We start from the raw sequence: 24919 nt of genomic DNA on the forward strand, positions 1-24919 counted from the left end.
GTCTTAATTTTCATGCAATGGCTTGTGTCATTCCCTACAATGCACTGGTCTATGTAGAACATATTTATTCCTCTCTGCCCCGCTACCCAGTGGCTCCGGATTCTTCCCTTCTCCAGTTTATACCAACAGCCTTGCGAGCTAGGTTAGGTCGAGAGCAAGAGCGACTGATCTGCATTTACTCTGTGAACTTCATGGCAGAGAGATCTAAACCTGTGTCTCCCACTTGCTGGTCTGGAATAGAATTGCCAGTCTTCAGCTGGCACCTGGAATTTTCTTGGAAGTACCACTGACCTCCAGACTGCAATGCCCCCAGAGCAAGAGACGACTTTACAGGGCAGACTCTTTGGACCAGGGGTAGCTACACTGCTGCTTTGGAGCAACATGTGGCTCTTTTACATGTATTGTGTGAATCTCAAAGCCCCCACAGCCCCATTGGCCAGCTTGGAGAAGGCATCTGTCTCTTTAAATCACTTCTCCAAGCCAAACCAGCCAGCAGCTTGGAGAATGCATTTAAAATTAAAGTTGCTTTCTTTTCCCCTCTTTCTCCCTCCCATTTATTTTCCTTCCTTCCTGACTTGTGGCTCTCAAACATCTGATGTTTATTCTGTGTGGCTCTTATGTTAAGCAAGTTTGGCCACCCCTGCTTTAGACTCACATCCCCCTGCTGAGCTCCATCCCCTCCCCACAGTCCCCTTTCTACAGGGGCTTCTCTTGGGTTTGTAACAAGATCTGTCTTAACTGTCCACAGCCTCAGTCTGCGGATGTAAGAATCCAAATCACAAACTGTGATGAGAATCAGGTACAAGAAGTGGGGAGGTTGCAAGAATTGCAGAGGTGGGTGGAGGGATATATGAAAAAGGGCCTTTTCCCTGGCAGCCCCACAATTAAAGGACAGGTACGTCTGGCCCCCCTCACTCTCTAGGAGGCAGCTGAAGATGGTTCTATTTAGAATTGCATTTTGAGTGGTTTTGCTTTTATTATTGGCAGTCCTTGCCAAAGATTCTGAATTGTGACTTCTGTGCATTTTAGAATTTGCCATCTTCTGCTGTGCTTTTAGTAACATTTTTATTTATATTGTAAACTGCCTTGGGTTCTGAAAGAGAGAAAGGTGGCCAATAAAGGTTTTTGATCAAATGAAAGGCAATGAAATCTTCTTTCCCCACCGTTTGCTCAGCCAGCTGCTTGCCAGCCTGCTCACCCAATTTCACAGCCTGTAACTTATGCGATAGTGTGTTTGGACTTTACCTGTTGAACTACCTATCTGTATTCAACATATGTGATAGCAGGGCTTTTTTGTAGCAGGAACTCCTTTGCATATTAGGCCACACACCCCTAATGTAGCCAATCTTCCTGGAGCTTACAGTAAGCCCTGTAAGAAGAGCCCTGTAAGCTCCAGGAGGATTGACTACATCGTGTGTGTGTGTGTGTGTGTGTGTGTGGCTGAATATTCAAAGAAGTTCCTGCTACAAAAAAAAGCCCAGTATGATAGCAAAATTCTGGTATAAATTTTATATATTAGTTTCTCACAGTTTTCTCCTTTAGTTTATACTGAATCAGACCCTTCTGAATCAGACCCTTGGTCCATCAAGGTCAGTCTTGTCTACTCAGACTGGCAGCAGCTCTCCAGGGTCTCAGGCGGAGGTCTTTCACATCCTCTATCGGCTGATCCTTTTAGCTGGAGATGCCGGGGATTGAACCTGGGGCCTTCTGCATGTCAAGCAGATGCTCTGAGCCACAGTCAAAAATCAGTCGAGGTTTATGGGGGAATGTGGGTTCTTTTTCCACTGATTTTTTTTCTCCTCCTGCTTGAACTTCACAAAGATTAAGTTTTGCTCAGGAATCAGTAACAGCTTTACAGTTCTTGCTGCTATGCTTTTAGGACCATAATCAATAGCAACTCTCACGTAATCACCCTTTACCTGTATATTTATTGGTGCGATTTGCTTCACATTCTGACCCGCAAATGGAGGCAATAAAGCCAAACTTCTGGTTGAGCGTATTTGTTGCTTTTCCCCTTCCCGGTCTCATTAGGGAGACAGAGGCAGGGGCAGGCAAGGTGCAGAAGCTGTGAAAAGAACCTGTACTGCAAGCAATCTCCATTCATCATGATCACGTCGCGACCCCAACAATGATCTTCTGCCATTTAAAGGGACCCCCCCCCCCTCAAGAGCAAGCTATGAACACTGCAAAAAGATAATAACGGTGAGGAAACAGTGGTGCAGCATGCAAGAAGGTGTCCTTGAACATGCGTGGGCAAACAGAAGGAAGTGGCATTGAAGAGAAGGGAGATTGCACGTGGAAGAACTTGATAATGGTGCCGCTCTGTAATATCGATGCAAATAACAGTGGACAGCTTGGATCCTGCAAATGCGTTCCGGGCGTGCTTTGCACCGCTCGACTGCTCTGCTGCCAGCACTTTCTTTTTCACAAGGGGTCGTCTAAAAATGGTATTGATCTTGTCCGAACCGAAGCACTAGCAAAAGAGAAAGCAAACAGTGCTGTATCCAGAGCAAAGCACACCCAGGATACGTTTGCAGGATCCAAGCAGATTTTCTTTCCGCCTGTGAATTAGGCAGATCATGAGAAGGAGGGCAGGAAGGGGGTGTGTGGGGAGGTATTTTTGAAATTTGCTGCAGGGGGTTGGACTAGATAACCTGGGAGGTATTTTCCAATCAGGGCTTTTTTTTGAGCAGGAATGCACAGGAATGCAGTTCTGGCTGACTTGGCATCAGGGGGTGTGGCCTGATATGCAAATGAGTTCCTGCTAGGCTTTTTCCACAAAAAAGCTCTGTTTGAAACAGTGGTGACTTCAGGTGGTGTAGCCTAATATGCAAATGAGTTCCTGTTGTGCATTTTTCCTACAAAAGAGCCCTGTATGAAACAGTGGTAACTTCAGGGGGTGTGGCCTAATATGCAAATGAGTTCCTGCTGGGCTTTTTCCTACAAAAGAAGTCCTGTGTGAAACAGTGGTGATTTCAGGGGGTGTGGCCTAATATGAAAATGAGTCCCTGCTGGGCTTTTTCCTGGAAAAAAATCCCTGTTTACAACTCTATGATTCTATGTCCAGCTTGGAACATAAGCTCAGGCTTCCACAGGGTCTGCTCCCTCCCAGTCTCACCAGCTGGAACCAAAGGCAGGTGAGACAGAAATAGGGTGGGCTGAGGAGAGGCACCCATTAGCAGGGACAACTCCGGAGAAGCTGGCCTCTTAAAGGCCACAGTAGGAACAGCTTCAGTGAAGAACACCTGCTCTGTAGGGTTGTCAGCTCTGGGTTGGGAAACACCTGGAGATTTTGGGGGTGGAACCAATGGAGGGGAGGGTTTGGGGAGGGGAGGGAGGGCATAAGGCCATAAAATTTACCCTCCCAAGCAGCCAATTTCTCCAGGAGAACTGACCTTGGTCATCTGGAGATCAGTTGGAATAGCAGGAGATCACCAGGTTTGACCTGGAAGTTGGCAGCCCTACTGCTGCCTTATACTGAATCAGACCTTCCATCCATCAGAGTCAGTATTGTCTACTCAGACTGGCAGTGGCGCTCCAGGGTCTCAAGCTGAGGTTTTTTCATGCCTATTTGCCTCGACCCTTTTTCGTTGGCGATGCTGGGGATTGAACCTGGGACCTTCTGCTTACCAAGCAGATGCTCCACCACTGAGTCACCATCCCTCCCCAAGATCTCCTCACCCTCTTGTGGGTCTGGGGCTCGTCTATGATTCTATTCCAATTTCATGAACTTGGAGTTAATATCCCCTTCCCACTCTGTTAGCCAAATTGGGGAATTAACAGGCAACTGGCAAGCGCAGGATCAGCAACCCATGTCTACGGGAGTCAGGCTTCCCCAGAAGACCCAATGAAATATAAGGAGATTGATTGCTAAAATTCAAGGTGTTTTTATTCATAATAAGATCACACGATCATTCAGTTACATGAGCATTCCCACAACCATAACAGAACTAAGAATAAAAAGGTAAAGGTAGTTCCCTGTGCAAGCACCAGTCGTTTTCGACTCTGGGGTGACGTTGCTTTCGCAACGTTTTCACGGCAGACTTTTTACGTGGTGGTTTGCCATTGCCTTCCCCAGTCTTTTACACTTTCACCCCAGCAAGCTGGGTACTCATTTTACCGACCTTGAAAGGATGGAAGGCTGAGTCATCCCGGAGCCGGCTACCTGAACCAGCTTCCGCTGGGATCGAACTCAGGTCGTGAGCAGAGGGCTCTGACTAGGAATGCACAGAGGTGAAAAACTGGAGAGGGGCATTTGCATTAGCAGGCCTGAAGCACTGATCACAGGGTGATATGATTACCTGTCCAAAGAGAAGAGAAGGTCTCAACAGCAATGGAAAAAGGGAAGGGGACATCAAGAACTGACCAGCAGATCTCATCATAATGGTCTTAGACCTGATCAGAGCCTGGGGTCTACCTCTGCTGGCAATCAAGGGATACTACCAGGAGGAGCCCAGAACACCCACTTAAAAAGCTAATGGTAGTCCCCTGTGCAAGCACCAGTGGTTTCCGACTCTGGGGTGATGTCGCATCGTGACGTTTTCATGGCAGACTTTTTATGGGGTGGTTTGCCAATGCCTTCTCCAGTCATCTACACTTTCTCCCCAACAAGCTGGGTAATCATTTTACTGACCTCGGAAAGATGGAAGGCTGAGTCAACCTTAAACAGTCATTCATAACTTGAAGTCAAAAGGGGCAGTGGCCATTGGGCAGTAGCCCTGATTGGAGGGGACATTTGATTGGTTCCCAGGGAGGACCAATGAATTCCAGAATTCTGTTACCATGTGAGAATTTGGAGTCCAGATGCTAACTACCTGTGACACCTCTAGGAAACTTTAGCAAAACGGAAAGGAGGAAAGGAAAAACAACGGATGTGGCCTGTTGGCTGCAGAGTCTTGATGGTGAGTATTGACTTGCTGATGAGTCCCTGGCTCCTTCGATGTAATTGCCTTTCATCTGAATCAAAAGTTCTCCATATGCATAGGCATGATTGCAGCTGTGTACATGATGCGGCTGCTTTGCAGTCATGACGGCTAGGAAGAAAATGTGTTGTCTTTTCTCTACCTTCTCTCTGGAAAATGGCTTTCTCCTTGGCTTCATAGCTTTCCTCAGTGTAGTGAATCCTAGTCGGTACTGGAGGGGATGCCTAAGACAGTAGTCTTCCTGCCTGTTACTTCGGCTGTTTCTACACTTGGCAAAAAATCTTGTCTTTGTGCGTATTTAAAAGTAATCATCTACATTGCATATCACCGTCACTTCTGCCTTGCTTTGCATTTTCTTAAGTATTCTACATTCGTTTTGTTGAATGGGCACTGAAAACGCTTTCACCCTGGAGTTGCCCCACAGCTCTCAAGAGTACTTTTGAACAGGAGTTTTCCTGAACATCCGGATCTAATGTTGTAATTGTAAAACTTCCCCTCCGAGTTTTCAAACTCCTCCCCAAAGCCCTGTCATGGTTTGTTTGCAAGAGCACTGATTCAGTAAGTTGCTAGGTGCGCTGCTCAGAGGCACGTCGGTGTGTGCTCTCCTCCAAGCAGGGCTTCCCTCGCAAGGAAAGCCTGGTCCAGAGGAGCCTTAAAGGCAAAAGCAGCCGGGCAGGGCATTGGCGTGTCTTCTCCGAGCGCGACTTAGAGGAGAACGCCTCCACAGTGCGCTCTTGGAGGTGCTCTGTGCCTCCAAGAGTGCACTGCACAGGCCCAGCTTGGTCAGAGACTGCCTGGCACTCCTTCCACGCCACAGCACCTGCTCGCCCAGCACACAGGGGTGCGGCGGTGGGACAGGCACAGTTGGGGGGGAATGGGGCAGGTGCTGGCCTGGGGCACCTGAGGCCCTAACACCGGGCCCGCCCGAGTCCCAGTCAGGTGAAAGAGGCAGTTGCAAAAGAAGGCAGCCTCCGAGTGGTGGAGAGGCACACCACCGCCCCCTTCACCTGCCTGGGATGCAGGCAGGCAAAAGAGGTGGCACACAGCAGCAATGCGTGCAGAGCCACACTGGGTGGGGGTGGGTGGGGACAAGGGTCCTTGCCTGGGACTTCCTTCTTTTGCAAATATAGAAGTAAAACTCGACAAAAGGTGAGGAGCAAATTTTTAAATGTAGAAGCATTTTGAATGATGTGAGTTTGTAGCAGGCGTAGAAAGGGCCTGTGTGTTTGAAATGTGCATTCAGAGCCTTATGCATGGCTCTGTGTTAGTCTCTGGGACAGAACTGCCCATTCCTGGCAATATTTGGCTAACAGCTAGGAGCTGAAATACAGTCCATCGCAGATGACTACCCATCGGGCACAGTCCTCAGTGGGTAGTTATGGGGGATCTTTGGGAGACCATGGCCTCTGGTGTACAACTCAGGCCCAATCCCAACATATGTGCCGTATGCTGAGTTGACCTACTGTTGCCCATTTAGTTCAGTATTTTCTGCTTTCTAAGGTTTTCCTATTACTTGAACCTCTTCTTTCAACCGGGGCATTAAGGATGGGCTATGGAATATCCTGTGCATCCCCAAACCTGACGTGAGTGGTAGAGTGGCTAGGCTCAGCTTGGGAGAGTTGGGGTGCAGGCATGATGATGAGGAAAACAGCCGGCGGTTCTAGGAACTGCTAAAAAGTCTATGGTAAAACCATAACATTATGGAAACTCCTAGAGTGACCTGCCATCGCTTCTTGAGTTTCCCTGGCAGTGATGTCACAATGCGTGAGATTCCATCGGTATTTTTACATTCCTGACTACCACCACAGTTGCTTGGAGTGGCAGTGTGCAATGGGAGCTTGGGGATTCCCTGCCCCAGCTGGCAGAATGGCAAGTCTAATGAGTAGCAGGGCAGTCATTTGAATGCACAGACAGTTATCAACATTCAGCAATGCGGTTCAGCACTTCCAGATGCCATGTCCTACAACAGCAATCACAGCCCCAAGAGACTGCAGCGTTGGCATGGATGCAATGCAAACATAGCAGTGAACTTCCCAGGTCTCTGTCCACGGACCTGATACTCACCACACAGAGCTTCATCCCTGTTTTTAGATATCAGATTGCCACCTGTAAAGTCACCTGGTTTGAATGATAACTGGAGCCAGTTTGTAGTGGTTAAGTGCACAGGCTCATATCTGGGAGAATCCCATCACTCTCACAGAGTTGTCTTTGAAAGGACAGCTTCTGGGAGCACTCTCTCAGCCCCACCTACCTCACTGGGTGTCTGTTGCAAGGGAGGAAGGTAAAGGAGATTGTGAGCCACTCTACAATTTGGAGTGAAAGGCGGGATATTAATCCAATATCTTCTTGTTGTTGGGTGAAATATTCAATAAAACTAAAAGCAGAGCAGGTGATTTTAATGCAAGAATAGGGGTCAATCATGCTCAAAACTGCACGGTCCTAACAAAGAAAATTTTCTTAGTCCCTGGTGGTTTCGTTGGTCATCAGAAGATGCTGGAATAAACACTGGTGGCTTGAGGCGGGCCCCTTTGGCTATCCAAAGGAATTCAGTAATTTAGATGTTTGATAGATGTTTTCAGCAGCTGCTATACAACTAATAAGAGGTTTGTGTTGGGGCTCTCAATCATAAATGCCACATTGCAAACAACCCCTGCCCCCGGGCAGCAGAAAAAAGAATGAAAGGGATCTTTAACAAAAAAGGGGGGGGGGGAAGGATGGGTATTCATCACTTTAACCATAAAAGTGTGATTACGCCTCTCTTTGTCCTGGTCTAGACATGAAGCTGAATGCATTAAGAATTCTTAATGTTCCCCCGCATAAAAATTCCCACCCATTAAGGAAAAACAGCTTATCAAGGAGAAAAGTTCTAGCATAGTCCTTCACATACTGAGTCATACCAAAGTCATCCCAACCCCAACTTACAGTCACATCTCACATTGGGGAACTATTGTACTCTGGGGCCCAGTTTGGCTCAGGAGCCAGGCACAGTAGGAGGAGGGGCTTCAACCTTTCCTCTTCTGATCTTCCTGAGCCCAAACAACCGCAGAGGGGGTCTGTTTGCCTGTCTTCAAGGCTTGCCCCAAACTGTCTGGCACCCTAGACAAGGCTAACTTCTGGCACCATGCCCCCCCTCCCCAGCCTGCACTGATAACATAACTGGGTTTGATTCCCCACTCCTCCACTTGCAGCTGCTGGAATGGCCTTGGGTCAGCCATAGCTCTCATAGGAGTTGTCCTTGAAAGGGCAGCTGCTGTGAGAGCCCTCTCAGCCCCACCCACCTCACAGGGTGTCTGTTGTGGGGGAAGAAGATAAAGGAGATTGTAAGCCACTCTGAGTCTCTGATTCAGAGAGAAGGGTGGGATATAAATCTGCAGTTCTTCTTCTTCTTCACTAAATCACATGGAGATGCCCAATTCAGAACTCCAGAAGGCTAGCGCCCTAGGGGCAATTGCCTAGTTTGCCTAGTGGCAGGGCCGGCCCTGACAATAAGTGTATTGGTTTCAAGATGTTTCTAGCTTAATTTGTCAATGAACAATAGCTTCTGACTGAAGTGTCACTCTCACTTCACCCACTCCTCTCTCTCCAGTCCTCCTTTCTCTTCCTAACTCAACTTTCTGACAGCTTCTGTCTCTCACACTGCTAGAATACTTTGAGGATATTAGGTTCTGGATCTCGCTATTTAGCCCCTAATATGTCCTCTAAAGTATTCTACTTTTCTTCCCTTAACGCCTTTCACACCACTATATGGGATTCTAATCAGAAGACTGCTTCACAGACTCTGTATACTGCTGACTGACCGCAACTGACTATTAATGGCTGCTGAGAGTTCATTGCTGACTGACTTCTCTCTCTCTCCACCCCCCACATACTTCTTAGCTCTGCCCACACTCTCTCAATCACCAACCAATCACCTCCCTCCCTCATTCTCCCTCTTTCATTCCCCCCTTTCTCAACTGGAGCTTACCTACAATTCAAGGAACACACGGATATAAGTTCATATAATTACACGGACTCTATGGCATTATACCCCATTGAAGTTCCTCCCCTCCCCCAGACCCTGCTCTTCTCAGGGTGCACCCCCAAAATCTTCAGGTATTTTGTAATCCAGAGCTGGCAACCCTACTGATATTTTCTTTTTCTTCCCCCTCACCTGCTCAATAGTCTTGCCTTTTCTCTTTCTCCTCATCTGAAGAAGACACCTCTCTACGCAGATTCAGACAGCTAATGTCTCTACTTTTTTAAATACCACATTGATATTCTACCTTGCCTCCCCACTGAGCCCATGACAGTTTACATAAAAATATACCATAACATTTTTAAAAATAATGCTATCCACAAACAGACATCACCATATCCGCCCTCCCCCTCCCCTTCATCCTGGGTGATATATCTATCTCCTCCACAAAAGCTTCCTCAAGAAACCTGCCTTGAAGATTTTCCTTTAGGCTGGCAAAGATATCTTCTCTTCATCCCATCTGCAAGGCTCCAAAGGGGCCCTGACTGAAAATCCTTGTATCTACTCTGAGTAATACCTCAACCGCCCTTATGAATAACAAAGAAAACAAAGATAGATATTGGATTTGGATTTATACCACACCCTTCTCTGAATCTCAGAGTCTCAGAGCAGCCTACAATCTCCTTTACCTCCCCCCAACCACAACAGACACCCTGTGAGGTAGGTGGGGCTGAGAGAAATCTCACAAGAGCTGCCCTTTCAAGGATAACTCTGCGAGAGCTATGGCTGACCCAAGGCCATTCCAGCAGCTGCAAGTGGAGGAGCAGGCAATCCAACCTGGTTCTCCCAGATAAAAGTCTGCACACTTAACCACTACACCAAACTGGTTTGGTTGTGATGATCCTAGCTGGTAGCCAGGTATGTGCAGGGAAAGATGCCCCCCCTCATCTGTTTGTGATGTCACAAATGTGCATCATGAGAGCTAGGAGGGTTTGGGGGGAGGGGTTGGACATATGAAGAAGTTTTTCCAGTTTCAGGTGGGCAGACATGTTGGCCGGCAGTAGGAAAATAAGATTCATGCCCAGTAAGTATTGCTAGGGTTGCCATCTCTGGACTGGGGGATACCATGAGAATTTGGGGGAAGAGCCTGAGGAGCCTGCCCTGAGCCTGCTTTGGCGGGGAGGGCTGGATATAAATAAAATAAAAATAAATAAATAGGAGGGTGGGCTTTAGGGAGGGGAGGGACTTCAATGGGATATGATGCCATAGAGTCCATCTTCCAGAGTGGCCTTTCTCCTTGATTTCTATGGCCCGGAGATCACCAGTCACCATCTGGAGCCTGGTAACTCCAACCATAGTTCCCTCTAAGCTGCGCTAGGGGGCGGTGGTGCACAAAATTTTAACAGATTGCTCAGGAATTTCTGTTTTCACCCCACAAGGCATTTCTCCCCCCTACATTGGAAACAATTGAGGATGGGGGCACTTCTTTCTGCTGTCCAATCTTCTTGGGGAGATTTTTGAGAAGAGGCTCCAGCAGCTTGCTACAAATTTGGTGCCTCTACCTCAAAACACCTCCCTCCTCCCCAACTCATTCTCCATTATAGCCTATGCAGCCCATTGACTATAATGGTCCCTATTATAATGGTTTTTTGTATTCAAATAAGGGATATCGACTGTTTACTCATTACATATACTAAACCCATCTTCCGCTATATTTTTAAAGTATTCTTTTTGCCTAATAGCAAACTAGAATTATGTTTATAATGTATGTTACATGTTAAAAAGTAAATCAGGTGGACAATAACACCTCTAAGAAAGACATGTTCTTAGCTTAACCCAGACTTGTTAGCAATAGAGCAATTAACAGGCAACATTTATCGCCTCATTCTTATATTTACTTTGGATTTATATGTCACCCACTCTGCAAGCGGACTCTGGGCGGCTAACGGTTATAGTAAAAACAATCCGAATTACAATTTTAAATGATAAAAAAAATGTATAAACAATTTTTTAAAAACTAAACATTAGGTGCTATGCAAAAGATTTTGTAACACAGGCGGATCAGATTATATCGATATCTCAGTTTTTCTGTTGATCTGTTAGTGGTCCTACAGATAGCATCATAGCAGTGGCACTCGTCCCTGATTGGTTGTTGTAGGTCTGTTGCAAGAGTTTGCTTTTGCAGGCCCTGTGGAATTGGGAGAGGTCCTGCAGGACTCTTATGGCCTCTGGGAGAGCATTCCATAACACTGGTGCTGCCACTGAGAAGGCCCTGGCCCGTGTAGAGCTTCGTCTGGCCTCCCTTCATCCAGGGATGGATAGCAAATTTTGGACTCCCAAATGCAGTGCTCTCTGGGGTGTATATGGGGAAAGGCAGTCCCTTAGATAGAGAGGTCCTCAGCCATAAAGGGGTTTTAAGGTCAATACCAGCATTTTGAAACCGATTTGGTACACAATAGGCAGTCAGTGCAGCTCTTTTAGCACTGGCTGAATGTGCTCCCATTGAGGGAGCCCCATTAGCAACTGCGCCGTAGCATTCTGCATTAGCTGCAGTTTCCGAGTCAGAATCAAAGGTAGCCCAGTGTAGAGGGCATTACAGTAGTCTATTCTTGAGGTAACTGTAGCATGGATCACCATTGCTAAGTCGCAGTGATCCAAGAAAGGGGCCAACTGCCATACCCACTGCAGATGGAAAAAGGCAGACTTGGCAGCGGCTGCTACCTGGGCCTCCATTGTCAGAGAGGACTCCAGGAGCACTCCCAGGCTCCTGACATTTGGAGCCAGTATTAGTGGTGCCCCATCAAAAGCCGGCAAGGGAATTATTTCCTTTCCCAGACCACCACGACTCAGATAGAGAACCTCCGTCTTTGTCAGATTTAACTTCAGTCAACATGCTACTGTTGCATCATTGCCTCATTCTGACATGTTTCTGTTTTATTGGTTTCCCGCACAAATGCTGTCCAGACCAAATGTTCTTTCAAGTTATTAATTTCACTATTTTGCCATTGGATTCTAACACTGTACCACTTTGCATTCTTAACCACTGCCCACCAGCTATAAGTAGCTTTGCTGTACCTCATTCCATTGTCTGATGACGTATGCATGCATATGGAAGCTTACATTCTGGATAAAACTTTGGTGGTCTTAAAGGAGCTACTGGACTGTTACTAACCCTAACCCTAACTGCTTCAGACCAACACAGCTGCCTACCTGGATCGATCTTTAAGCTAATAGTTTTTTTTCACTCCCAAGATCAAATTTCTGCTCACAATACTGTGGAGCTTAGAGGGAGCATTGAAGCTCCTTACCAACCAACAAGATTTCCAAGGTATCAGCTTTCAGGAGTTAAGATTAGTGTGCCAACCACCCCACCCCTCCCCCCCGCCCGGTAGAGGAAGGGCTCTCCTGTTGTCAAACCAAAAGTGACATCATGACACCAGCGACATCTGGGTGATGCTCTGGTATTTTGGGGGGAATACTCTATGGTAGAAGCCCTTTTTACCATGGAGTTTCTGCCCAAGTACCAGAGTGTCACCCAGATGTTACCGGCATGATTATTTCACTTCCAGTGCAATGTCAACAGCATGGCCTGGGCCTTCCTCTTTCTTCTGGTGAGTCCCTTCCCCAATCCCCTGCTGGTTTCCAATAACACCTCTGGGACCTAGCAGCCCTAGTCAATATCCTACCATCAGCTGCATGTAAATGTGCTGTATCAGGTGACTCGTTCCTACCCTCTTCTGAAGCAGATGAATTGTGGCAAGAGCTGGTCTTGGAAGCGTCTCCCACCTACAGTCCATCTTGCTTGCTTTGTGTGTGCGTGTGTGTGTTTGGGGGTGGGACAGGGAGAATTCCGTTAATTGCATCTGTAAATTGGTGCCACGGTTATTTGCCTAATAAATACTTTATTTGCACGTGCAAAGTCAATAAGAAGCCATTTTCTCGTTTGTAATAAGATTTTAATGCAATTAATCTCAAGGAAGGGGGGAATTTACTGCTCCAACTGCCAGCCTGCTGCTCTACTTGGAACAATAAAGGCGCCATTTGCATCTCATTAAGTGGGAGAAAAGGTGAGAAGGAGGGAGGGAGGGGATGCTCTCCTGCTTCCTAAGAGGCTCCACTGTCTTGGAGCAGACAGCTGGTTTGGCATAGTGGTTAAGAGCACTGGACGCTAATCTGGCGAACCAGGTTTGATTCCCCACTCCTCCACTTGGCTATATCAAGGGGTTGTGGCCTAATATGCAAAGGAGTTCCTGCTAGAATTCCACCCCCTGAAAAGATGTATTGCAACCAGCACTCTGTATGCAGGGTTCAGCCCTCATTTGAGAAAGATGCCTTTTCCCCCCCAAACCACAAAAGTTTGTACTATTCCCCGCAGCCTTTTGCTCTCTCTGCATTTAACTGGAAACCAGAGGCTTGGATCCTTCAGTTGGCTCTGGGGGGGCTGTTTTTTGGGGTAGAGGCACCAAATTTTCAGTATAGCATTTAGTGCCTCTCCCCAAAATACCCCCCAAGTTTCAAAAACATTGGACCAGGGGGTCCAATTCTATGGGCCCCAAAAGAAGGTGCCCCTATCCTTCATTATCTCCTATGGAAGGAAGGAATTGAAAAGGTGTGCTGTCCCTTTAAATGTGATGGCCAGAACTCCCTTTGGAGTTCAATTATGCTTGTCACAGCCTTGATCTTGGCTCCACCCCTAATGTCTCCTGGCCCCACCCCCAAAGTCTCCTAGCCCCACCCCCAAAGTCCCCAGATATTTCTTGAATTGGACTTGGCAACCCTAGGTTCGGGCCCTCTTGAATCTGTTGCCATTTCAGAGGGCCTGTAAGACGGAGCTGTTCCGCCAGGTCTTTGGCTGAGCGTCCCTATCTTGCTATACCATCTAACTGGCTTCCCAATGCTGACACTGACAACACCGACTACCAATACTAATTACCATCTGGATTGAGGAGAAAATCGGGCTGATATAGTTGGAATCTTTGGACACCTGGCTGTGTATTTGTCCACACTATCCACGCTGTGACTGGTTTAACTGTTTTAATTTTTAATGTTTTAATTGTTTAACTGCTTTACTGTTTTATTGCAATAGTGTAATTATTGGTTTTACTGTTTGATATGCTGAAATCCGCCGAGTCCAATTTGGGAAAGGGCGGAATATAAATCCACAGAAATAAATAAATTTGTTATGAAGGCCGGATCTGATATAAATGAGACCTTGTCAGACCGGACTGTGTTGGGCTGGGCCATGTGTGTACCTATTTAAGATCATTAAGCGTCGGAATTGACTGTGCGACTGAACAACAAAGCGGAGATATAAACTTTTTAAAGGACACAGACAATCACGACTAAAGATTTTTTTTAAAAAACCCTTAAAATAAAACATGAGCTCTTGTTGGTATTAAAGGTGCTTTCTTTGTATTTCTCCCATGGGATCCAGGGAACTGGACAAACGAAACTCTGGCTCTTTTCAGCCCTTCCCATGGTACCAGGAGGGTTGTCATGAGCCCTGACGAGGAGGAGCTGGAAGGGTTAACAGACCTGGAAGAGTTGCCACCCAGTTCCTCAGCTGAAACAAACAGCAGTTGGCCCATCAATCACTCTCCAGGCACCCGTCTCAATGTTGACTATCAATCTCTTCCAAGCTCTCCTCCTCCCATCTCAAGAGTTTGAAGCAGGCTCTGGAAAGAACTTTCAGAGCAAAGACATGAGGCACGCCAATGCTTCAGATCTCTCAGCCCTGAGTTCTAGCAGAGTCACTGCCACCCAGGGAGCAGGCTGATTGAGACTCCCATATAGCTCCCACCCAGGACCTGGTAACCTTGTGGAAGCAACAAGTTTATTCCCTTGCTTGCATCCATGCTCCTTCCTGATCTAATGATTTCCTTGGCACCCTGACCTTTTGGCTTTTGGACATTGACTTCTGATTCCGGTTTGTGATTCTGCATTGGTGACTTGGCTCCTGCTTGACTTCCTGGACTTTGACCTTGGACTGGCTTTGGACTCCTGCCTGCCTGCACCCTGAGAACGTGACAAGGGGGAGGAGCTTCAGCCAATGGAGAAAACTGAGGTTTTGCTCTGTAGCTCCTGTACAGTTGAGCAAGCCTTGCAAAGCAAGCTGAGATGCAGAAGAAAGCAAGAGAGGGGGAGAAGGAAGCAGACAAGAGCCAGTTGCTCAGGGGCCTGAGTTGGATAGGAGCCCTCAAGGGGCCTGATTTGGCCCCTGGGCCACATGTTTGACACCCCTGTTCTAGGGCCAGCCCTGCTGAGATGTTCAAGGAGGTTTGAAAATGGAGCTAGTGCAGACATCATGTAATGTGAAGTTTGATCTGTGTGATCTCTTCCCCCCAGTCTCTATCTGACAGTTAAGCACAGCTGAGGAAATTTGTGTGTGTGTGTGTGAAGTGACATCAAGTCTCAGCCCACTTATGGTGACCCCATAGGGTTTGGAAGGGAAGGAAGTAACAGAGCTGGTTTACCATTGCCTGCCTCTGCATAGCAAGCCTGGACTTCCTTGGTGGTCTCCCTTCTGGGTACTAACCAGGGCCGCCCCTGCTTTAAGCTTCTGATCAGACAAGGTCAGGCAAGCCTGGGCCATCTGAAGCAGTAGAACAAAGTCGGAGTCCACTGGCACCGACCAACAAAGTGGAATTCTGGGTAGAGGCTTGTGCTTACGTGCACACTTCATCAGACAGAATCCCATGGGCACCTTTAAGACCAACTGAGTTTTACTGCAGGTATAAGCGTTTGTGTGTAAGCACACTTCTTCAGATACAGTGAAATGGAATTTCCACAGCCATTACATATAGGAAGAGGGGGTGTTGTCACCAGCAAGGGCTATTTAAGAGTCAAGATGCATAAGTAACTGGAGGGTTATAGGCAGGGCTTTCTTTTGTAACATGAACTCCTTTGCATATTAGGCCACACACCCCTGATGTAACCAATCCCCCAAGAGCTTACGGGGCTCTTAGTACACGATCTACTGTAAGCTCCAGGAGGATTGGCTACATCAAGGATGTGTGGCCTAATAGGCAAAGGAGCTCTGGTTATAGCTGAGATTGGATTATTGCAGCTGATAAGATCTGTGAATATGAACATATGAAGCTGCCTTATACTGAATCAGACCCTTGGTCCATCAAAGTCAGTATTGTCTATTCAAACTGTCAGCGGTTCTCCAGGGTCTCAAGCTGAGGATTTTCACACTTATTTGCCTGGACCCTTTTTAGTTGGAGATGCCAGGGATTGAACCTGGGACCTTCTGCTTACCAAGCAGATGCTCTACCACTGAGCCACCGTCCCTCCCCTGAATGGTAGTAAATTAGCATACAAATTCAAGCGTTAACAAACAGATGTGAGAATGAAGTCTGAGTCCAGTGGCACCTTCAAGATCAAGAAAGTTCAATTCTGGGTAAAAGCGAAAGCTGAAAGACTTAGCATGTGTAGATGCACACTCCTTCAGGTGCACAAGAACAGATTCCCTCAAATATTGCATGTAGATGGTGGGGGAGGGTTTGTTGCCAGGATGAGCTAATTAGAGACAAGATGCAGAAGTAACTGAGCCATAAATACAACTAAGACTGGAATAACACATTTGGTAAGACATGTAAATAGCTGCAAATTGGCATGCAGATAATAAAGGAGTTGTAGGATTCACCATAGCCTAATTAGTGCTTCTGCCTGCTACAGAAGAGAGTGTTCACATTTTTTCTCCCCTTTGGTACTGCCTGCTTTATGTATTAGAAATGCCTTGCCCTTCCCAGGACTTTACACAAGACCAGATGAAAAGAGGGAAGAAAAACAGTAACTTTTCTTCATGTCCTAGAATAGGGAATAAGGATGCTCAGAAAAGAGGCTCAAAACCGTTTGTGAGTGTAACCAGGGCTTTTTTTGCTCATACTGACAGAAGAAAGAGGCGGACACAAAGGATTAGGTAAACAAGGGCCACTTTCTTTAGTAACAATGTTTAAATGGCAACGGCACTAACGTAACTAATGGCATGGGCAGGGTCAGATGTGAAAATCCTCTTCCCTGCCGCATAATGGGTGAGCCACCCTAGCCCCTAGGTAGAGCCACCTGCAAATGGCTCCTACCCGGACAGCACAGCAAATGGGCAATGCCCAGGAGTTTTAACCCCAGCCGTACGGCTGCAGGGGAGAATTGATCCAGGGAAACCAAAGGCAGTCTGCGTCCTCATTCAACCAGACTGCACAGTCCAGGAACAATTCAGCAAGACCCCCATGCCCTTTAAAGGGGGTGCTTATGGTGCTCACCAAGCCACATAACATACTTCTGAATCGGGGTATTTGGCGGTCTATTCAGTTCGGCCATCAGTAATGCCCTAACTGCTCTGTAATGCTGTACTCTGAGCGTTTTTTGTAGCAGGAACTCCTTTGCATATTCAGCCACAACCCCCTGGTGTAGCCAATCCTCCTGGAGCTTACAGTAAACCTGCACTAAATGCCCTGTAAGCTCTTGGAGGATTGGCTACATCAGGGGTGTATGGCCTAATATGCAAAGGAGGTCCTGTTACATGTGCCCATGTGCCTAGGGCAGGTTTTTTTAAAAGAATACTAGCGAGTGTCTAGAGTGGATTGGTGGGATCACACTGTCAATCTGCCTTGCTTGCACTCTCTGGTGTTCAGATGCCTGGAAAGGCGGATGGCATGTGGCAAAAGAATTTGCTACCACTTTTTGAGCCGCAGGAGGGCGGGGTGAGTACAGGAGCCAGATGGGAGGCAGATGTGCACGTTGCAGTTGTTTTTTTAATCTGTCCCTGAGCTGCCCCTGTGTCATCTTAAACTGCCCATCTGGACCCAGCCCTAGTGTAGCTGTATCAGATGCCAAAGGAGAGGCATCCATGAAGGAACGCCTTGGCTTGGAGAGGTGAACAAAGGTGAACCTGGCCGGGAAAAGACAACAAAAGACATCACAACACCAAGACATCACAACACCCAGGGGTTTTTTTGTAGCAGGAACTCCTTTGCATATTAGGCCACACACCCCTGATGTAGCTAATCCTCCATGAACTTACAGTACACCCTGTAAGCTCTGGGAGGATTGGCTACATTAAGAGGGGTGTGGCCTAATATGCAAAGAAGTTCCTCCTACAAAAAAAGAAGAAGAAGCTTTGACAACACCCAACTCCCATCGTTTCGAGCCACTCCCCCACCCCAAATTAGGAACACATCTCTTACTTTTTCCTTCAGATGCTGGAGCTGCCGACTGCGGAGGTCTCGTGAGCAGGTGCCCTGGACGGGGATGACAGCTGTGCAGAGACATTTGCTGTCAGGGACCTGAGCTGAGGTGTAGACCTGCCAACCTTCATTGGAGCTCTGGAAGAGGGTCTGCAAAGAGAAAAGAGCACACGGAGGTCAGCAAAGAACTCAACAAGTCCCAGGACAGACATAGTGGCAGACAGGTAAGTTGCACCTGACTTCTGGTGACCCCAGCGTGGGGCTTTCAAAGTGACCGAGAAGAATTCCAGCCATTCATTTTTAATTTCGCAATCAGTTTCAGACTTTACTTATTGCAGTATTTAGGACTCGCCTTTCCTTGTAGTGGCTAGAGGTGGCTTGCAAGTCTTTGGTGAAGCAATTTAAAGCTGACAGACTAAAACCCCAGAATAAAGCCTCTCTCCCCAAAAGACACCTACAGTCTATGAGTGCGATCACACTGGAGATTAGGCGCAGCATTAACTCGGCTCTGAAAAAGCCGGTTCTCTTTTATTGATGCCTCGGCATTCACATAGCCCTTGCCCTGCGGCGGGGAGAAGTGCCGGCCGCATACATACAAGCAGGACTTTTTTTGCAGCAGGAACTCCTTTGCATATTAGGCCACACAGCCCTGATGCAACCAATCCTACCGGAGCTCAGAGTAGGCCTTGTACGAAGAGCCCTGCAAACTGCAGGAGGATTGGCTACATCAGGGGGTGTGGCCTAATGGGCAAAGGAGTTCCTGCTACAAAAAAGCCCTGCGTACAAGGGGAGTCTCCAGACTGCTCCTGTGCATGCCGGGCGGGTGCCGTGCACACCCAGCCATTCAGACAGCTGGGAAACGCACCCTACATATGATTTAGAGGTGTGCTAGCTGGAAGTTCCCAGTGGTTTTTAAATCTGGTTCCTGCCCATCCCGAGACAAGGAAGGTAGGGGCTGGATTCAGGAGGCAGATACACTCGTGTGATCGAGCACATCAAATTTGGATGCGAGACGTAGTTAAGTAAGGCCAAATCTCTCGTGTGATTGCACTCTATGAGTGTGTGTGTAAACGACCATTAAGTCACAGCTGACTTCTGGCGACCCCAGCATGGGGCTTTCAAGGTGAGCAAGAAGAAGCGGAGGTGGCTTGCCATTGCCTTCCTGCATGGAGTTCTCCTTGCTGCATGGAGTTTAAGAATGAAAGAACATAAGAGAAGCCATGTTGGATCAGACCAATGGCACATCCAGTCCAACACTCTGTGTCACACAGTGGCCAAAAAAATTCTAGGTGCCATCAGGATGTCCATCAGTGAGGCCAGGACACTAGAAGCCCTCACACTGTTGCTCCCCCCCCCCCAAGCACCAAGAATATAGAGCATCTCTGCCCCAGACAGAGAGTTCCATCTATACCTTCTTGAAGCTGTCTATGCTTCAAGCAGGTATAGATGCTGATCCAATCCCCTCTTGAAGCTGTTTATGCTGGCAGCTGTCACCACCTCCTGTTTCTCTTCCAAGTATCAACTATGTTTAACTTCGATTATCTAATGAGATCCTGCTATACCATGCTGCCATACCTCCCCCCGCAGTTTATACATGGTTAAAATCCCTGGTAAACATATGGAACAGAGATCCATCAGCGGCTATTAGTCACAAGAACAAATATTGAGTCCAGTAGCACCTTCAAGACCAACAAACATTTATTTTGTGCGGTCTTAAAGGTGCCACTGTTGGTCTTAAAGGTACCACAAGGCTCAAAATTAGTACTATGGCTTCAGACCAACATGGCTGCCCACCTGGCTCTATTAGCCTCAAAGTATAGATGGAACATTCTGTCTGGGGCTGTGATGCTCTGTGTTCTTGGTGCTTGGGGGGCAACAGTGGGAGAGCTTCTGGAGTTCTGGCCCAGCTGGAGGTCCTCCTGATGGCACCTGGGTTTTGGCCACTGTGTGACACAGAGTGTTGGATTGGATGGGCCATTGGCCTGATCCAACATGACTTCTCTTATGTCCTGTAAATAAAATGGTTCTGCAGTGCCTCATGGAGACTGTTAATGAAGGCACTCGACCCACCTCTAGGGGTGTGCATTCGGTTGGGCCGAACTGAATAGACCGCCAAATACCCCCTGATTCAGAAGTATACAGTGTCGTATACTTCTGAATCCAGCTTGCATGCATTACATGGAAGCCGTATACAGCTCCCCGTATACTTTCAATTCGGAAGTATACGGAACTCAGTGTAAAAGGCGGGAATGGAGCTTCTGCAGCCTCAGAGAAGCTGCTTGCCTCCTCTTCCGCCTTTGGAAGCCTTTTCCCGCCTCTCCCATAGCCTCCCTGGGATCAGGGAGAAAGGAGGAGGGGGAGAGGAGCCCCAGCAGCCAATCCAAAGCATGCATTTGCAAAATGCATTGCAAATGCATGCTTTGCAGGGCTGTTGTATAGCTGATGGCTGGGCTAATCCCCCAGCCATCAGCAACATTGTTGTTGTTCTGTTTACTTGGGTATCCAAGTAAACACTGTTCTCTGGCCAATCACAGAGCAGTGTATTTTTTGAAACTGCTCTGTGTAGGACCAGAGAACCTTTTTAAGGAGTCTGCCTGGCTGGACTCCATTCTATTGCTGCTGTGTTGGTGTGAGAGAGAGATTGTGCTGCGCTGGCCCTTGGCTTCAGCTGCTGCTGCTCTCTATCAGCCTTGCCTTACCTGCCTGGAGAAGACATCTAAGGTAAGACAGTCTTGGGGTTGTTGTTTTTATTTTAGTTAGGATAAAAGTAAAAGGACTTTTTAAGACTCAGAGTCCCTTTACTTATCCAGATTTGGGTGGGTAGCTTATTTGGGGTTAGGGTTAAGGGGTTCTGCTGGGGGTGGGGGCCTGGGGTGGTGGGATTTGCCATTTTGCCTAATTCTTACTTTAATGAGAGGACTTTTAAAACTGCAGTGTCCTTTTACTTTTCCTGATTTGGGTGGCTTGGATTTCTTGGGGTTAGGGTGAAGGTTTTTTGGGGAGAGGGGTTGGTTAAATTCCTTTATTGTTAAAAGTCAAGTTTTTTACTGTTTTAAAAGGATTCTGTGTTTGATTTGTTGCTGCTGAGTTGTGCTGCTGTTGTTCCTTTTCTCTTCTGGTTCTTGGGGGGGGGGGGTGCTGTTTGGCCTAATTTTTATTGTTAAAAGTTGAGTTTTTTAACAGTTGAGTTTGTTGGCCTTTCCTCAGTTGGATTTGTTTGTATCTGTTGCTGTTGGTTTTGCATCCTTGTTCTGTTTTTTTTTGGGGGGGGGGAGGGGGGGAGGGGGGGAGGTGTTGACTGATTTGCCCTGAGGTTTTTTATGGTAAAAGTTGGGTTTTGTAACAGTTGAGTTTGTTGGGCTTTTCTCAGTTGGATTTGTTTGGATCTGTAGCTGTTGGTTTTGCATCTGTCCTGTTGTCCCTTTTCCTTGTTCTGTTTTTTTTTTGGGGGGGGGGGTGGTGGTGGTGGTTAAAAGTTAAGTTTTTTTCTGTCACATTTTGGTTTTTCTTAAATTACCTCTGGTTGGTGTGAGGAGATTGGTGTGTGGGCTGTGTGGGGTGGGTCACTTTCATGTTTTTATAGAGTTATTTTTGGAGTCTGAGGGTGCTTTCTGTTTGGCTAGGGTCACTAAATAGGCTGCACCACTAATAAGGGTGTTTTTAGGGATTGTGTTTTTTGAAATTTAAAAAAAATTAATCCAGTTTAGGGCTTTATCTTCTTTCAAAATTCAATTAGGCCAGATAGGGACAATTTAAAAAGATGTTAGGTTTCTCATAAAAGGCAGCATGACTACTAGGCCACATCAGGCTCCCTTTTAAAGAGACTAGGGTTGAAGTGCATCTTGCTTTCAGCCACTGAAAGTCGGTGCATCCTTAGATTTCCATGGGGTAAATCACAGCTTCTCTCCAGTTATAGGGGACTCCTGATTTCTAGTTTGCAAGGAAATCCGGTTTTTCCGAGGAAGTTAGAAGTTTAACTAGGAGAATATAACAAGGACTGCCTTCATCTCAAGGTAGCCTTTTAAAAACTGTAGCCAGGTAGAAACAGGATCACCTAGTCTTCTAAACTTTACCAGACTACTGCTACCCCAACCCAAAGAAGGACAGTTTAGGGACCAAAAAACCAAACAAACAAGTTTTGTTGGGAGGGTTTTTAAAAAGAAGTCAGGGCACCTCTCGGTTCAGGGTACAGTGTAGTGAGTTAGGTTTGTAAAAAAACCCCACTCTCAGTTCAGGTTGTGTGAGACTGGCCAAGGGTGACATGAGTGACAGGGAGCAGAAGAGGGGCCCTGGGGGCAAGGCCAAGGAGAAGACTAGAGGGGTGGAGGGGAGGGGGAGGACCCAGTTCCCCCCCACACACACACACCTGTGCGTAGGGCCACTCCACAGCCACCTTTCAGCACTCTGACCTCTGGCTGGAGTGTGATGAAGAAGAAGGCCCACCTTGGGCCCTTCATTGAGGCTGCTGCTGGGGCACCCCCAGGAGATGCCATTAGGTGCTGGCGCTGAGCAGGGGTCTGCTGCTTGCGCTGTCTCTCTTCCAGCTGATGTTGCTCGGCCTCAGCAGCCAGAGGAGGGGCAGCAAGAGCAGCCCTCCTTGGAGATGAGCTCTGGGGACAGTTTTCTGTCCAAAACAATCATCCCAAGGAGGGTGCAGAGTGTCATGCAGGAGCTGGAGGAGAAGCTGGTTGAGGAGGACCAGCCCCCTTCTTCAGTTCCTTCGAGCACCAGCAGGCCTTCAGGGGATGGCCAGGAGGGGAGGCCGCATGGGGTGGAGAAGGAAGAGATGGAGACACACGAGGTGCCTCCATCTCCGCCCACTTCCCCCCGGCGGCCAGCCCCTCCTGCAACCCCAAGAGGATCCACGCTATGCGCAGTGCCAGCTGTGCAGGACCCGGATCAATCGAGGGCGAGACCCTGTCCACCTGACTCCGGGGGGATGCAGAACCACCACCAGGTGGTGCTTCTTAAGGGGGAGCAGGCTGCTGCTGGGGTGCCCAGGTGGCCAGAACCACCCAGCCAGGAGGTCAGTGCCACCGCAACTACCTCCAGAGCTCTCCAGGAAAGTCCTGCGACAGGGCAGGGACACCAGGCATCTCTGCCTGAGATGTTTGGTAGAGGTGGCACCTGTTAGGCTGCAAGAGGAGGAATCAGGTATGGCAGGAGAATGATTGCCTGGAACCTTGCCAGGTCGGTTGCTCATGGGCTTCCATTTTCAGTGGTCAAGAATCCTGAGGTGCTATGGTTGCTCGAGTACCTAGTGCCCTGGTACAAAGTTCCTGGTACAAAGCTCGAGTACCTAGTGCCCTGGTACAAAGTTCCTGCTAGAACCACCATTAGCAGGACCATTGTGCGATCTGTTTTCAGGACAACCAGATCTGTGGTGAAGGAGCATTTGTCCCGTGCTGCCGGGGGGACTGTTCATTTCACCTCAGATATCTGGAGCTCCCAACATGCATTCGAGGGGTATCTCTCCCTGACTGCACATTGGTGGTAACCCAGTGAGCTGAAGGGTGGGGGTGGCAGTAGCAGCAGACAGTGTCAGGGCCACCAGGCTGGCTATCACTGGGCCTTGCTGCACGCCGAAGCAGTCGATGCACTGCACACGGCGGACACTCTCGGAGCCATCCTCTCATGGCAGTTAGAGGGCTGGGTAGGCAGGGACATCGCCACGGGCTACGTGGTGACTGATGGTGGCTCCAACATCAAGGCAGCTGTCCAGCGTCAGGGTCTAAAACACCTTCCTTGCTTGGCCCACCTTCTCCACCTCATGGTTAAGGACGCACTGGGCCAGACGAAAAGCCAGGATCGTCAGTATCTAGCTGTGACCCATGAGTACCGATTTCTGCTCCAGAAGTGTCAGCACATCACAGGTCACTTCTCACGCAGCAATACGGACTTGTATCTGCTGCGTGAGAAACAGACACTGACAGGCGTGCCAGGGCACTGCCTGATCGGTGACATTAGCACATGCTGGAACTCCACCTATGCCATGCTGGAGTGCATGGTGGAGCAGAGAATAGCCTTAGATGCCTTTGTCTCTGAAATGAAGGTCTTTCGGCATGAGAACCGTTTCACCCAAGAGGATTGGGTGGTCATTTCTCAGACTGTGGAGGTTCTTGGGCCCTTCAAAATGCTCTCGTCTGACACAGTGAGCATCACACTGGTCGTCCCCATGGTCCACATGGCCCATGAGGACCTGGCCTCGTTTCTAGTGCCAGTTCAAGGCCGTGCAGATGTTCTTCCAGAGGTGCGCGCCCTGGTTGTTAGGCTGCAGGAAGGGCTTGAGGCCCGCTTTCAGACTTTCACCCAGGATAAGGTCTACATGATGATGACCATGTTAAACCCGCTCCTTAAGGGCACAATTGCCAAGTGGGCCAATGAGCTTGATCGCTGGCGAGATGAGCTCTCCCAGAAGGTTGAGTGCTGCAGAGTCAGGGCGGACCCAGTGCCGCTAGCTGAGGAGGAGGGGGGTGAAAGCAGCTCATCTGCCACTTCCACTGCTGTTCATCCCCAACCTCCCCAGCTAGGCACTGTTTCCCACCAGACTCACGCCAAGAAGAGTGCCTAGATGACACTCATCGGGTGGCTCGTTGGCCCCTCTGGAAGCTGTAGGCCCCTGAGAGCGGAGTCAGGTGCTGCGATGGTGAGGGACTATCTTTCGGAGCCCAACGAGTCCCAGGAAACATCTCCTTTTGACTACTGGGCTGCAAAGGAGGCAGTCTGGCCTCCGTGGCCAAGGTGTTCCTCTCATGCTTACCGACAAGTGTGCAGAGCGAGCGTGTCTTTTTGCATATGGGCGACATTGTCTGCCCGCATTGCAATTGCTTGCAACCCTGAACAGTTGAGCAGTT

At 48.2% G+C, this 24919-nt stretch overlaps 1 protein-coding gene across 4 annotated transcripts in view; it reads right to left on the reverse strand.

Annotated features, from left to right (window-relative positions):
- Positions 1 to 24919, reverse strand: part of OLFM2 (olfactomedin 2) — a 379600-nt gene that overhangs the window by 136220 nt on the left and 218461 nt on the right. For all 4 annotated transcript variants that reach the window (XM_060253545.1, XM_060253544.1, XM_060253543.1 and 1 more), the window contains exon 2: positions 18066 to 18215. In XM_060253545.1, the coding sequence (XP_060109528.1) occupies positions 18066 to 18215 (150 nt within the window). The remainder of the gene's footprint in view (positions 1 to 18065; positions 18216 to 24919) is intronic.

The sequence above is a fragment of the Heteronotia binoei genome, chromosome 13, assembly GCF_032191835.1.
Source record: "Heteronotia binoei isolate CCM8104 ecotype False Entrance Well chromosome 13, APGP_CSIRO_Hbin_v1, whole genome shotgun sequence".
In the NCBI taxonomy this organism is placed as follows: Eukaryota; Metazoa; Chordata; class Lepidosauria; order Squamata; family Gekkonidae; genus Heteronotia; species Heteronotia binoei.